This window comes from Nannospalax galili, unplaced genomic scaffold (genome assembly GCF_000622305.1).
Source record: "Nannospalax galili isolate Female #2095 unplaced genomic scaffold, S.galili_v1.0 scaffold290, whole genome shotgun sequence".
NCBI lineage: Eukaryota > Metazoa > Chordata > Mammalia > Rodentia > Spalacidae > Nannospalax > Nannospalax galili.
In genome coordinates, this window is record NW_008331486.1 from 3239782 (window position 1) to 3255278 (window position 15497).

The 15497-nt window shown below is 43.1% G+C and overlaps 1 protein-coding gene across 8 annotated transcripts in view; it reads right to left on the reverse strand.

Moving 5' to 3' along the window:
• The window catches only part of Mapkap1 (MAPK associated protein 1), a 246942-nt gene that overhangs the window by 95477 nt on the left and 135968 nt on the right, over positions 1 to 15497 (reverse strand). For all 8 annotated transcript variants that reach the window (XM_029559663.1, XM_029559662.1, XM_008824842.2 and 5 more), the window contains one exon: positions 10534 to 10643. In XM_029559663.1, the coding sequence (XP_029415523.1) occupies positions 10534 to 10643 (110 nt within the window). The remainder of the gene's footprint in view (positions 1 to 10533; positions 10644 to 15497) is intronic.

Genomic DNA, 15497 nt, shown 5'->3' on the forward strand with positions numbered 1-15497 from the left:
TTTATCATCAACATTTTTATAGCCCAGAAAAACTGAGACCTGTACACTGAAAACCCACGCAGCCACCAGCTAGACTCCACAGCCAACACCTGCCTGCATTGCTTCACCACACACATACCCACCCACCCACCTTTTCTTTCTTTCTTTTTTTTTTTTTTTTTTTTTTTGAGACAGGGTCTCCCTGTAGCCCCAGCTGTCCTGGAACTATGTAGACCAGACTGGCCTTGAACTCACAGACATCTACTTGCCTTTGCGCCACTATGCCCAGCCAACCCACCATTTTAAAATGCACTTTGAAGCAAGGAACAGATATCGGTACATTTGCTGTAAACCTAATCAAATTATTAACTGGAGTTCAATGTTTAAGATTCTTTTTACTTTTGGGTAAAATTTGCATGCCATGATAAGCACAAACCTTGCCAATGCCATTTGCTGACATATGCTTGTATAATCCCAGGTCCTATCCTCATATGGATTCTGTGTCTATATGGACTACTGCCCTTATTCCAGAAAGTTCTTACCAGCCTTATATCTTAAGCAAGGAAGCTGTGTTGTAGAGAAAAACCACACAGAGCTTAAGAATAAAATTTCATCTATAGAACTCATTAGCAACATTCATAAACAGTATGTGCGTGAACACACACAGAACTCCCCCATGCTGCTCTTTTCTAAATCATAAAAACAAAAACAAAAAAAAAGATACAGCTCATCTCACAAGGTCTTTGCAAAGGTTAAACACAAAAACACCTGGAATACTGTAAATTTTCAGCAGCTACAACCAAATAGGAATCACTGCCTTGGTACTTCCTCTCTATCAACCTCTTTCCTCAATTTAAAGATGCTGCTTTCAAAAGAAAATGGTAACAAGAAAAAAAATGTTAAGTGAGAGATGAGGGAAAAGGCACCTCTCTGCATAGGCAGTCCTCTCCCAATTTATCCACTCTGACTTCAGCTAATTAAACATCTGTCTCAACGGTCTCTTCAGCAGATTATTCATCCCCACTTTGTGACACTGATTGTTGGTTGCAGCCTTTTCCCCACTTGCTACCATTCCCAGAAACTTCTAGGAGTTTACTCACCAGGCACATGGTAAGGAATGATGCAGGGTCCCCATTAGCCCCCTACAGTTGCCCTTGGTGCCAGTGCTGTTCATAATGCTGCCAGCCGTGTCCTTAGCTACGCCGCCCCAAAAGAAGCCTGCTTGGGGCAACAACTTTTTGTCTATATTTCTGAGTTCCAGAGCATGATGCATTCTCCAAGTGTTGATACATATACCAGATTAAAAAAGGAAGTATAATAAAAATTTATTGAAAACCCGTGTTTTACGATAGTTTTGATGCTAAAGCAAGGAAGTAACATAGGCCTCAAATGAACCGAACTGGATCCTGGTGAACTACCAGACAGATATTTCTGAACACATAAACTGAAGCTTTGTGAGGGGATCAAAGGGCCAGCAGGGAAACAAATGAAGTTGCCTGGCCTAGACGTGTGCCGCTTTCTACACAACCACCATGTGCATATGCCTGGGCAGAAAGGTGAGGCAGGTGGGGAAATTGTATTCTAAATTATAGGATATCTTTTATAGTTTATTAAAACCAGACTTTAAGTCTATTTTCCCCCCTAAAAGAACTGACTATCTACCTTAAGTCATAGTTTCTTTTAGACAGACAAATGGCTAATAAGTATATCTGGAAATACTCAACTACACTAAAGACTCAGACAGGCAAAGTATAATGAGATACTGCTAACCATTTGGCAAAAATGGTTATAAATTATTTTATAAAAATTTATAAAATCTAATGTTGGTAAAGGATGGGAGCAAAGGTATTCTCTCTCATATACCCAGGAGTGACAGGACTGCAAATAAACTGCTTGAAAGGAAATTTTCCTTTTGTGTGTGTGCACACCTGTGTACGTGGCTTCTGGAGGCCAGTGGTCAATAGCACGTTTGCTCCTCTACTGCTCTCCACCTTACCTTCTGAGACAGTCTCTCACTGAAGCCAGTGCTCCCTGGCTAGGCTGACTGACGTAGTGAGCTCTGGGATCTGTCTCCTCATTCTCTAGCAGGCACTGGAGACAGAGCCTCATGCTTGTATAGTAGGCACTCTACCCACCAAATCATCTTCTAGTTCTCAATATTCTAAGCAAACCTCTGACAAGCAATCCTATAGTTAAAGGGTAGCACAAACAGGCAATGAATATTCATACAGGAGTGTTCACTGCATGCTTTGTATACTGAAAATTTGTAAATAATCTAAATTCTCAATAGTTGGGTTAAATACACTTAACTAGATATATAAAAATGTATGGTCACTCTAATACAGAAAAACACGACTTTTTTTTTTTCAGTTAAAAAAAGCAAATGGAAGATCATACACATTGTGTGACATCACATACACAGTTTTCATTTGTCATGAATTGATCTAACACCAAGTGTCCTCTACTATTTGACAGAATATAAGTGATTTAAAAAGTGGAAATGGCTGGTGAGACGGCTCAGGGTAAAGTGCTTCTTGTCAAGCCTGGCAACCCGAGTGCAATCCCTGGAACCCATGCCAAGTAGGAGAAACTGACTCCTAAAAGTTGTCCTCTGAGCTCCACGTGTGTACTGTGGCACGTACAGACACACGCATGCGCGCACACACAAATTAATAAATGTTAAACACTTTTTTAAGTGAAAACAAAAAGGGACCACATCCACATGAACCCAGAGGGAAGTCACATAAATGACATATCTTTTTGCTGAATCCATCTCTAAAATGTTTGTTTTTCAAGAATCTTTTTATGGGTACTTTTTTTTGTCTTTTTGAGACAGGGTCTCCCTGTAGTCCCAGCTAGCCTGGAACTCACTATGTAGACCAGGCTGGCCTTGAACTCACAGAAATCTGCCTGCCTCTGCCTTTCGAGTGCTGGGATTAAAGGTGTGCACCACGGCGCCTAGCTTATTGGGCCATCTTTTACCTCCATCTTTTGTCAGCCCCAAGAGCTCTGACTATAGCTCTAAGTATTCCGATGCTTCTAGACTGCACTTCAGCTCCAGGGGGAAAAAAAAACCCAACAAAAAAACTGAGACTCTGACCAAGCTGTCCACCCCATCCCTTCCTGAACAGAGCACTTTGCACACCTGAGTCCAGGGTTCCATCATTCGATGCACAGCTTCCTCAGGAACCTCTGCACTGGTGCCTTTAGCCTCATGGTCTGTGGTCTCTAACCATCTGTACAATGCACACAGTGAATATTTGAAAAGAAACCCTGGCTCCTGGCTATACTTTCTTCCTTTCAATGCTCCCCCTCCCCCATCAAAATAAAGTTCAAAAAGTTAACACGCGTTACAAACATGACCTGGCCCTAAATGAGCACCCCACCCTGGAAAGCACCAGGTTTACATTTCCTTCTTCAGCCTGCTGTCGGATCCCACCCCTCCTCACCTGGCCAGTTTCTCCTTCCCTTTAGCCTAAGCCAGATAACATGTTCAAGACAAACTTCCCTGGCTCCCCAAGACTGGACCACTGCTGTCCTCCTCTGTGCATACTCTGGTTCTGTCCTGGCTTCTGCTTGTAACATTCATGGGATTATAACTGCCTGCTCATTGTTTGCCTCCCCAGGTAACCAGCAGGCTTCCTGAGGGTCAGGACCGTTCCTGGTCTTTAGAAAATCCCTAGCGCTTACACTGAGCTGCTACCCCATCAGCCCTAGCAACTAAGCCCATCCCCTCCAGCTTTACATACACCCTGAGTGATGGCCTGGCCAGATCTGCCTCCTGCCTAGGTTCTATATCCCATTTCCTGCTCTTGTAAAGTGGGTGTCTCTGTTCTGTGACTACATCTCAAAGTTCATTGCCTCTTCTGCCTTGAATGTACTCATTTAGCCACTAGCAAAGTCCTAATTAATCTTCGAAAAGCCGTCAAAGAAATCACCACAGAGTACATCTTCTCGGGCTCCTGCCCCACCCCGTAGCTTTCGGCACAGGAGTTTCTTATCTGTGCAGCTTCAGGCGCTTAGCTGCTTCCATCTGGAAGTGTCTCTTTTTCTGTGATTTCTAGTAGAGAGTTAACTGATGTGGAGTTAGAATTTGATGACGTCTATGAAGCAAGCGGCATCTCAGAGCCACACAGAGCTTAAGGTCATACAATGTCTCTGGATGAACCCTCGCTATCTCTCCATGTCAGAGGTGAGGTCAGCAAGGCCCAGAGAGGGCAAGTTTGGAATCACACAGTCACTGTAGTTCTTTATTTCTAAGGCAGGTGCTTTCATTTTTTAAGCATTCTTAAAATCAGGAGGCAGCTTTCCATCAATATGTACATTTAATGCAATAGTATTTCCTAAAAGCCTATGGCTACGCTGGGGAGCTTGGCTCTGATCCGAGGTGGACCCAGGAAGGGTGTCCTTGGCCTCCGAACTGTGTGCACTCTGGGCCCCACCACACAGCTTCAGAATGTTCTGTTTTTTTTTCTTTCTTTCACTTTGCCTTTTCATTCATCTGATCTGTGCTGTGCCTGCCCAGATGAAGTGAATGAATAGATTCTGTAATGGAAAAGGAACTTCTGAAGGATTAGCGACCAGCAGAAAGAGTAAGTGCTGGTCAAATGTGGTTTTGGCGAATGATATATTTCAGGTTGTTCAGATGTGGCAGTTGTGAGAGCTCATAACACCCTTCTAAAATAATTGGGTCTCTAAAGTGGTTCCAAAAGATTTTTGCTTGACATAAATTCTCTAAATTTCCCGGCTTTCTGGATAAAATAGTTGACTGCAATGCCATCCTTAACGTGCTCTGCTCTATACTGGGGAAGATCCATCAGGAGCCTCCAAGCACTCCAGATAGAGGGAGACTCAGGTGAGATGAAATGAGATGAAGAGGCAGAGAGGTGGCGAGGGGAATATTTAACTTGGAGCTTCTTGCCTGGGGCGCTTCTGAGTTACACATTTAGACACCTTAGCAACCCTAATTTACTGTATTGTATTCCCACTGAGTCACTGGATACTGAGTATTAGGTGTTTATTTCTTAGCTCCCACGTATGAGTAGCATCAGTTTGATTATTCTTTCATAAGAAGGAACAGTCATCGCAGAAATGACATATTTTTTTGGGGGGGAAAATCAATATTTAAATGGTCCTAGTTCCCTTTGCTTCTTAGGAGTACCTGCATCCCTGGCTTACAAGCTTGATTTCCAGAGAAGGGCCTTGGTCTCTCATTTACAATTACATACGGAGCAGGGCTCTGTTCAACCCTCAGCTGGAAGATACTTGTACACTCCACAGAGCCTTTCAGGCTCAGGAGTTTAAAACTTGACTCCATTACAACACATATCCCCTCCACCCCCACCCCGATGGTAACAGGGTTGGAACGTACGTCCGCAGAGAATTCATCACTAAGCCACATGCTCAGGCCTTGGACTTCCTTTTACAGGGCAGTTCAGGCCAGGTGTATGTTGCTTTAAGAAAGCTAGACATAAAACATTAAAACTGACACCAATACAAAGTGTGCAATTACAAAAAGAATTCCTGGCTTTATATCCAGATTCACCACAGGGTTCCTTTAAATGCTGCTCTTCCCTAGTGCATTTAGATCTCACAATCAATGAACATTTCTGTTTACAGAATTTTAAATTTGCTCTCCCATTAGGGTTCTAATAAGCAACATGGTACAAATAAAAGGAGTATGGGTTTTGAGGTCAAAGAAGCCCAGCACTAATTTAGGTTCACCATTTTCTTGCTGTGGAGATTTGGAGAGGAGAGGGAGCCCCCATTGAACATACAGGCACCACTGCTCCCCATTCAACAATGCACCACTTCCCCCTTTCTCTTGGTATTTCTGAAGTCACATCTGTAAAACAAGCAGAGTAAACTTCCTTTCCATCATGCTGTGCAGCTTAAAAGAGGTAATATCTGTAAACACACAGAGGCATTCAGTGCAACAGTTTTTAGCCTTTGAATAGATCTTGCTTCTGCAAAGTGACTAGGACTCACCCAATGGAGATGGGAAAGGCCAAATGGAATCAAGATAAGTTCTGGAGGTAAAACTGACACACCTGTCTTGCAAATGGTTAGACAAGGGAGCTGGCACAGGGGAAAAGTCAAGACCCATGTGAGGTTACCAGTATACTCTAGACCAATGTATAGGCTGTACATGAATTTTTAACAGACAACTGAAGAATTCAATGATACATCATTTGTGATCTCTCAAACTGGAACCCATGCCCCAACTGAAGCGGCTATTTACCCCACCACCACTCTACTCCTAGCACAACTTTAAGGAATCCTGTTTGAAAAGCTCTTGTGAAAACAGAACACTAGCAAGCAGTAGGTAGCTTCCACGACTTTCAACGGAGATGTTGAGAGGGTACTCACTTGGCACAGCTAACACTTGTCTTCTGGGCTCTAGGTGAAACCTTCTCAGAGATGGAAGGGATGAATGCCACAAGGACAATTAATGATACTGCAAAAACTTTTTAAAAGGAACTTCAAACTTATAAAATCTGTCTCTACTTAAAAAGGCAATGATGGGCAGGGAGCACACCTCTGTTCAATTTTCAGCAAATAACAGAAAAAAAAATGGCTCCATTTCACAAAGAGAATGAATCAGAGCCACAAGTGTCTGTTCTACTTGGTAAATCCTTCTTGGAAGACTTCCTCTTTGGTAGATCAAATGTACCTATATTTCTGTGTCGGTGTGAAATTGACCTGCCTTCGCGTCTCAGCAGTATCTGCCACACCTGCACCATGCTTTAGGAGGCTGATAGCAACCAGTGGGCAATAGCATTTTTAAGCACCAAGAACAAACAAAATAAGAAGTTCAAGGTCACTGATTATGAGGATGATCTTGACAGAGAGTGAAGTTGACCAACTAAGGCCCTAGGTCACTAAATAATATGCTAGTACATTTCACTGGCTAAACCCAGGGGTCTGAAGGTTATCCTCACTGTATCAAAGACCTACCGACCCAACTGTTAAAATGAGTGAAAAAGTTTTGCCTAATTCTTCTGAAACCAGATTCTTCATTTACTCTTTTCTTCAATAGTGTGGACTTTCTGCCAATGCATGTAGATTCCAAATGTCAAGTAGGTCAGTAATAAAATGAAAAGCTAGAAAGAAACTCTAAGACATTAAAAATAGGCTTTTAAAAAATGCACCTTAGCCAGGCGTGGTGGTGGTGGCGCACGCCTGTAGTCCCAGCACTTGGGAGGCAGAGGCAGGCAGATCTCTGTGAGTTCAAGGCCAGCCTGGTCTACATAGTGAGTTCCAGGACAGCTGGGGCTACAAGGAAACCCTGCTTCCAAAAGACCAAAAAATGAAAAACAAAAGCATCTTACTAGAGGATCAGACTGGAGTATACTGAAAAGACGACGGTGATTCAGTACACGAATATTAACGGGAAAAACCCTGTGGTGTTCATAAATAGTTATAACTTGATGAAATCATTACAAAGTCAAAATTTCAGAGTAGCTACAACTGGTTGTGACGATATTCTAGCCTAAAAAGCAAAAATCATTTTAAAACTCCAAAGGTTTCCAGTAACAAAGCCATCTATTCAAACAAAGGCAATGTTCTCGCTCAAACACCTACTACTTTCTGAGTCTTTTTTGCAAATGACAGTTGAGAAGCAAGTGCCAGAGGAAGAACAAGGGTATTAGATACTCGAGTGTCACTCACAAAGTCCATGCGTGATTCAATAATGAAATTGTTCCAATTCCTCCCTTACTGCTATCATTTTGATAGCCATATACCAGCAGGCTGGGAAAAGGTTGAGAAGCCAAGGTTTGTGGGTAGGGAAAGAAGTGCATTGTTAGCCCATCCAAGAATGCCCCACATCTTGTTCTAGGACAATTGGCACGAGAGCCACTGACTTTGCATGGTCCTCACATGCTACTTAATTTCAAGTGGCATTTCCCCTCTTCTCCCTTGAGCTAAGCAACAACAACAAACAGGTAGCACAATCCATCAGGTTAAGGCTGTTGGAGAGGGTGGAGCACAGCAACCCTGTTCCAGCCAGGAGCACTTGGCACTTCCCTCTAAAGACGAAGCAGATCATCGTGCCAGAAGCTTAGCAAATACTGGATGAGTGTTTTTAACTTGACCTCTCTTCCCACTAAATTCATGACCAAGTTCCTGTGTCATGACGGGCAAATGATAAGTAGCAAACTGGGCAACAATGGTTTTTGTTAAGTAAATGCACTTGTATTCCCTCTATGTTCAAGAGGATTTTCCACTTTTCACTAATCATCCTCCAAAAGAAGTCAATTCCCCAATACAAAGTTCAAAACCCAAAATGAAGAGTGCCCAGTCCATGCTAACCTTAAACAGCTCTTGACCAAACTGGAGTTCCTTCTGTCTCATGACACAGATTCTTAAAGCAACTGAAAGAGCATCTCATTTAAAAAAGCTTTTTGATTAATTTATGTAAATGTATCATTCTCAATTGGCTTCACTAGCATCGGAAGGAATAAACAATGCAGATCACTATCTTTGTACAAGTCCTAAGCTTCTGCCAAGGCAATGCCTCTGATGGAAATTGCAGGAATATGTGCCCAAATGTGAACATAAGTAAATGTGTATGATAAATGTGGACGCTGGGGACTGACACAGATAAAGGTCTGACTGGACAGAGACGGCTGGAGACAGAAGGAAAGACACTGGCTCAGCTCTATCCCAGTAAGTTCATGGCAGCTTCATGGCCTAAAAAACAAAAATCAGTGACAGCACAATTTCTACTGAGAAGGCTAAAAAAATGCTCCTTCTCAGGCAATTCAAAATAATGCATTTTTAAGAATATAAAGAATTTTATCACAAAACACACTGTCATGTAAAAAATTTAGAGAGGAAAGAACCAAGATTGTAATGCTTATTAAATATCATTCAGGATCGGAAGCTATTTAAAAGCTATTAGATTGGCACCTGGAACCCCCAAACACCTACTCTCCGCTGGGAAGGAGAGGCTGTGCCTCTTCAATCATCCCCTAAATGCAAAGAGATTTGACCCCCATGCAATAGATAAAAGTCACCCAAAAAATGAACAAAAGAGGTGTTTGGAAAAACCAGAACACCATTCATCCCAGCTAACGACTTGTTCATTATGAGTGATGATGGATAAAGACTTCTCATGCTGAGATGAAATCAAGATTTATATGCATTGTTTCCTCTCCCAACTTGTGGGAAGATCATCATCATTTAATTCTATCTCTGCGGCCAGTGATGGGCATCCAGAGAGCTGGTTATCAAACGGCGCAGTCAGCTGGCAAAAGCCGAAACGTGCAGTTGGCACATCTGGACGGAGCCGCCACAGCCGAGGGTGAACAATGACTCCTGGCAAGCATCCAAATTGCTTGCAGACGCTAGCAGGTCTCATCTACAACCGCCCCTACCAGCATCTCTCTCTCTCTCTCTTTTTTATGAGAATCAGATTTTCATTGCTCCATTCAATTGCTCTCCTCTGCCATTTTTTACAGCTCTTATCGTTCCCCTGGAATATGGCCTTGAGACAGCTCATCCGTGTCCTTCACTGTGTTATCTCTTCTAACTTTTATTAAAACTTCAGCTTTCATCTGAAGATAGCTAATTAAATCTGGAACGGATTATATGTTTCCCCTTAAAAAGAGAACAAAACTATTTTCTTCAACCCGAGCAACACTTTTTACTTTCCAAAAGGTGAAGTCAAAGGTGATAAAGAAGTGTTTCACCTACAAAGCTAAGATATTTGACTTGTCATATACAGGTGATTTATGGTACCACAGTCTGTGACAAGACAAATCTTTGAGCTATTTCTGAAAATAATTGTTTCTCAATACTGGAAATACTTTTGTCCTATATCCCTTACATATCATAGTTAATAGTATAAGTCTATTTTCTACATAAAGTTGGATAATGAGGAGTTACAGATTAACAGCTATGTGTGCACATCAAGTGATTTATCTTTTTAAGACTATCTTTTGAAGGCTTCTCCTACTTAGTACAAATGAAGAGAAGATTTTTCCCTTCCCTTTTTTCTCTCCCCATATCCTGAACACTAGTAACCTAAAATACCTCCATGGAAAATTGTTTGAAAACATGAAATTGGAAACAGTGGTTCAAGTTTAGGGTTTTGATTTTGTGTGTGTACTGGAGACAGAACCAGGCCCATGCACAGCCAGGCCAGCACTCTGGCACTAAGCTACATCTCTAGCTCCTTGACTTGGATTTAAGACAGCTTTACATTAACTAATGGTAAATACAAGTAGCTCTGTCTTAACTGACCACAAATTGTTAATGATGGAATGACCAGAACTGATATGAACGTATCTTCTGACTTATGCTACCAACTCAGTTCCTTCTGAGGCCCAGAGAAAGCTTTAAAAAGCCATTTTATAATACCATAGATCTGCTAACCAACCTTCAAGAGATAATATCCAAAACAATGTAGTGGGTCATTGCATGCACGCATGCACACACGCAATCAGGCAAGCACAGGCGCGTGCGCACACGCACACACACACACGCGCACACAGCCCCTTAACCTAAGGATCAAACTTCCCCTGCCTGGCTATGATTTAACCAACCCACCTGAAATTTTCTGGGATCCTTTCCTTCGCTTCACTGCCTTTAGCAAGATCTCCTTCATGGTGACCTTTGTGTTGTCCACCTGAATAAGGGAGAATCCATGAGCAGCATTTCTGTAAGAAAAGACAGATGTGAAAGAAATCATCACCAACATTCAATCACAAAGATGTTACTACAACCTTCACCTTGCCTCAGGAAGCTTTAAAGCAACTGTACAGTAAAGTGCCAGCTGTTTAAGAATAGGTTGGAAAATCCACTTCTAACATGTTTGCAGGGGTGTTCTAGAGTAAGTAGTACCAAGTAGCATGGGGCCAAAAAGAACCTAACTGGTCTGTGGGGTCAGTAGGAACACGGGCTCCTAGTGTTGGCTTCCTGGCCAAATCCTGCTGTAGGATCGACAACTGATACACTTGGCTTATGTCAGTAGATGTCACTATAAGCAGATGCTCCTGTCATAAGCTCATGGTGCCCCAGAGGAAAAATGTCATAGGGGAAAGGAGCTCCACAGCAACACAGAGAAAGGGAAAAGGCTCTTCCTAACTGCCTAGTAAAATAGCTATCTATCCATCTATCTTTTTTGGTGTTTGGAGACAGGGTTTCACTACATAACCCTGGTTGGTCTAACACTTGCCATGTAGACCGGGCTGACCTCCAATTCAGAGACCCACCTGCCTCCACCATCCAAGTGCTGGGATTCAAGGCGAGTGCCACCACACTCAGCCCACCCATCTTTTAATATATGGTTTGAATACAGAGAACTTCACTATAAATGGTTTCATTTACTTAGTCCTAGAAAGTCAAAGAATCAGTTTATGCAAAAATAACTGTTAAGACAAAATGCTAATACGACCTGGAAGCTTCTAGTCAAACTGGATTTGGGGAGGATTCATCTAGATTGGAGAAAAACAGCAAAAGAACAGGAAACAAGGATGCTAAAAACCAGCAGCCCACCTTCTGTGTGCGACGTAACTTCACTGAGACTGTTAATTGCAATAGCAAGTATCACAAACACTACCATACGCTTGGGCCCTGGGACAAAACAGGCCAGTCCCAAGTAGCTCGTGTAACAAACGGGACCCAAGTTTCCAACTCCAGAACATGGGAATTGCTACAAGGAGTTTGGTTGCATTCCCATTCCCTATGAGAAGCTCAAAGGGGAACATGGCCAAAAAAATAGCAGAACTTCACAGTGACAATAAATCTGAAAGAAAAGCCAAGTCCCCAAAAAGCTTCCCAATGGTAGGACAGGTTGGGAAGGGGCACGAAGCCCAGGTTAGACCCATCCCAATAACTGGTGCTCAACAGGGACCAGGGGCTGGATCTTAAAACCAAGGACCCAATTTGCTTCCCTAATACAGAGCCACCTCCACTGCCCCCTCTCCGTATGGCTTGCTGTTCAATCCCTGAATTCCATTTGTTAAAAAGCAAAAGCTGATGCTGGTCTGGCCAGCACAATCATCCATTTTAACTTGGTAGAGTTCTTGCTATCGAACAGCAGACCTGAGAACTGTCAAGCTAATTTTACTGAACATTGTTACTGAATCATGCCTGAGCTCCAGCCATTCTTTTTACCTCAGAAGCTGGACCCCATCCCAGAACAATCTTTAAAACTTTATTTTACTGATCAAAGCAAAATCAGAAATAGCTCTTTAAAAAAATGAAAAAAAAAAAACCCAACTATATTTAGGGAGAGATGTTGTAAGTGATACTTTGGCAAGAGTACCGATATGTAAAGTGCCTTGTGCGTTTAAAAAACTTGAGGGTATTTGCTCTGGCATGAGGCCAGTGTATGTTTGGAACAAATGCCCATCAACCACACTCAGATCTGCCTTCCCCTGCTCTCTCCTCAGAAATCAGATGTGCTCCATCTGTGACAATATGTTGGGCAACGGGTATACAGGGCTGAAAGGAACAGAAGTTCTTGGGTATTCACAAACTGGTTCTGGCCTAGACCTTACAAACTCTCATCCACCTGCGATCTACCTGAACTATAGATTTGTTTATAAACCTTATATTCTTTCTTCATCTCAGTCAGCTGACAGCATCACTCCAAGGCAATATGTTCATCTTTTTTGGCAAAAGGCAGACTAAAAGCTCAAAAGGCAGCCTTGCATTTGGACCAACTTCCATAAATTAAAAGTGTCCTTTTAAAAGATTTTTGAGCAGAGGAAAATCCCTAGTCTGTAGTTTTCAGTCATTTTACCAAAATGTACCTGGGTGACAAGGTTAAAGCAAGCAGAGGAAATCCCCGGCACTTATCATCCACAGGCATTACTGATAAATTGTGTGGTGGAGGAATAAAGGATTACCTTCTGTATTTTTTCATTACACTTTTCTTTTGTTACAGAATACATAAATCCATTGTGGCACAATGTAATATGTATCACCATGCTACACCTGCGGACGCTTCCGAGCGGCTGCCATGTCTGTGCAGTCAGGAATGATAAGTGAACCACCCGTGAATGTTAACGATAGTGATCATTCTGAGGTAACTCGGCTCTCCATCTTCCTTTACAGCCTCCGTGCTGAAGCCAGGGTAGCAAGGTTCATGAGAGGAAAATGAAAACAACAACGAAGGGAAGGGGCGCGCCACTCAGAACGTGCCTCCATGAATGTGCAGCATCTTACTCTGGGGTTCCATTTCTGTAAAAACATGCACATTAAAGGAGAGCGGCCCTGCCCTGGGGCTGCGTGCTGACCTAATCCAAGTTTCCTCGGGTCAGGCCCACAATCCACTCCTTTTCCTTCAGACAAATGCAAACTTTGGATCTTGTTTTGTGTGCAACAATGCAGGAGGGGGTTCCAAGCAACACGTGCAGGTTCCTAAAGCTGCAGTGAAGCACGTGGCCCCCAGCACCCAGCTGGGTGGAACTGTTATGTTATGCTCCCATTTAATAAATGGAAATGGAGACTTGCTACCACAATTTTCAGCTTGACTTCCAAACATTCTGGGTTTTATGCCTCATTTCTTTACATCCAAGGTTTTTTATGGGCTTTCTAAAAAGTCTATTGCAATTCATCTTTTAAAGCTGTTCTTATTCCACAGAGGGCATTGGGTCTGCGATTCAGAAGACAATGCATTTATGGGAAAATACGCTCCTCATCCTGCTCACCTTCCCTTGGGCTGGGACTTGCGTGGGGTAACTTGCCAGGATGGACCAGTGTGTCACACACAGAGCCAGTGTCTTGGCTCAGGACAGGCAGTTGGCGTCTCCCAAAGGCAGGGCATCCCAGGGGCACTAAGCAGCAGCAGCTGCCCTCGTGCAGCTCCGTGACAACGGCCTATGTTGGGCCAAGAAGAAACTCCACGTCAGGGAGCTGACTAAATGCTGCCAGGAGTGCTTCAGTCAATTCAAAGCTAGGTCCTGTCAAGTGTGCTAACTACTGAAAAACGTACGGGCATTTTAAAAAGAGATTACTCACCTGAGGCATTCAACTCTGTGCCTGAGAAAAGCCACTCAGTTTCCACAGATGCTTTTGGGGGAGGGAAGAGAAGGGGGCTGAGACATGGTCTTGCTATTTAGCCCAGATTTGCACTGAACTTGTGACCTTCCTACTTTGGCCTCCCAAGTGCTAGGATTGTAACATTCTGTAACCACTTATGGCTTACCACAGAATTCTGACACCAGCATTAGCCCAGTACCATGAGCATTTCTCTAAGTGGTGCACCAAAGGAGGCAAGAGGCATACAAGGTCTTGTCTCAAAGCTTAGGTTCTCTGCACAGGGACCCAGCAGGAGCTGGATGCCAAGTGGGAAGGGCAGCACACTGGAGAGGAAAGCACTCAGCTTGGAAGTTAAATGCCCTGTGATTGAAGTCCTGCTGCTTCACTGTGAGAGCCCCTTGGTGTCACCCATGCAATGAGACTGCCATGAGGAGAAAATACACAATGAACGTCAGGCAGTTGGCACGTGGGGTGGTAAAGGTAAGAGGTGCTTTCCTTCAACCCAAGTCATCACCCCAAGAGAAGAGGCCTCATGCAGCCCCTCAGAGAATGGATTCAACACTTAACTGTAGGTAGCAAGGAAGCACTAAATTGTGTGATCTGCTGCTTGGTGGAAGCACCTAGGGGCTTGTCAGCAAGTAGCTTTTGATCCAGGCATCAAAACCTCCCTGAAGGACAGCACATGGGCTCAGTTTTCAAAGCATTCCTTTTTGAGAGAGTAAACTTCAGAAGCAGCACAACTCACTGGCTTTGCGGGGCAGGGTGTTAAAAATCACCACCAAGCTATAGGGAATTTCAATGAGAATTAAGGTTTTTGATTTGTATAATACATGTTGTTCCCTACCAAACAATAGTAGCAACTACTGTTTATTGAACACTTACTACATGCCCAGTGCTGTTTTTAATCTGTTAAAAATAAAACTCTGTATGCATCAGGAGACCAACCTGAGGCAGCACTCACACTTTGGACTCAGAAGTCAACAATCTGGTCCCTACCATACACAGTACAGTCTGTGGGAGAGAAAGACGAGGGAGCAAACAGATAATGACAGTTCTCTGTAAGAAGACGGGAAGGCACGCTCAGAGTGCTATGGAGACCTAATCCAGCCACACCTGGGTGAGGGTTAGAGGAGTTTTCCTCATGGGAAGATGTCTCAAAACACACTTGTGGTCTAGCTTTATACCATGCCAAGGGAGATGGGGGCAACAATACCAGGAGGCAGCAGAGCACGGTAAGCTCTAGAACCCCATGGTTGGCTTGGAGTCAAGTTCTGCCTTTTTTTGGGTAAACCAGATAATCATTCTGACTTCATTTCCTCATGGACAAAATGGGATGGGAATAATTCTTGGATTTGTGAAGTATTCATAACAGCAATTATCAAACAATAAATACTTAACAAGCTATAGCCAACATGCTAGCTCCAGCTTTTTCTTAAGAATTGATATATAATGGTCAGGCATGGAAGCATATACCTGTAACCTCAGAACAAAGGAGTGCTATATAACTACAACGGCAATAGTCA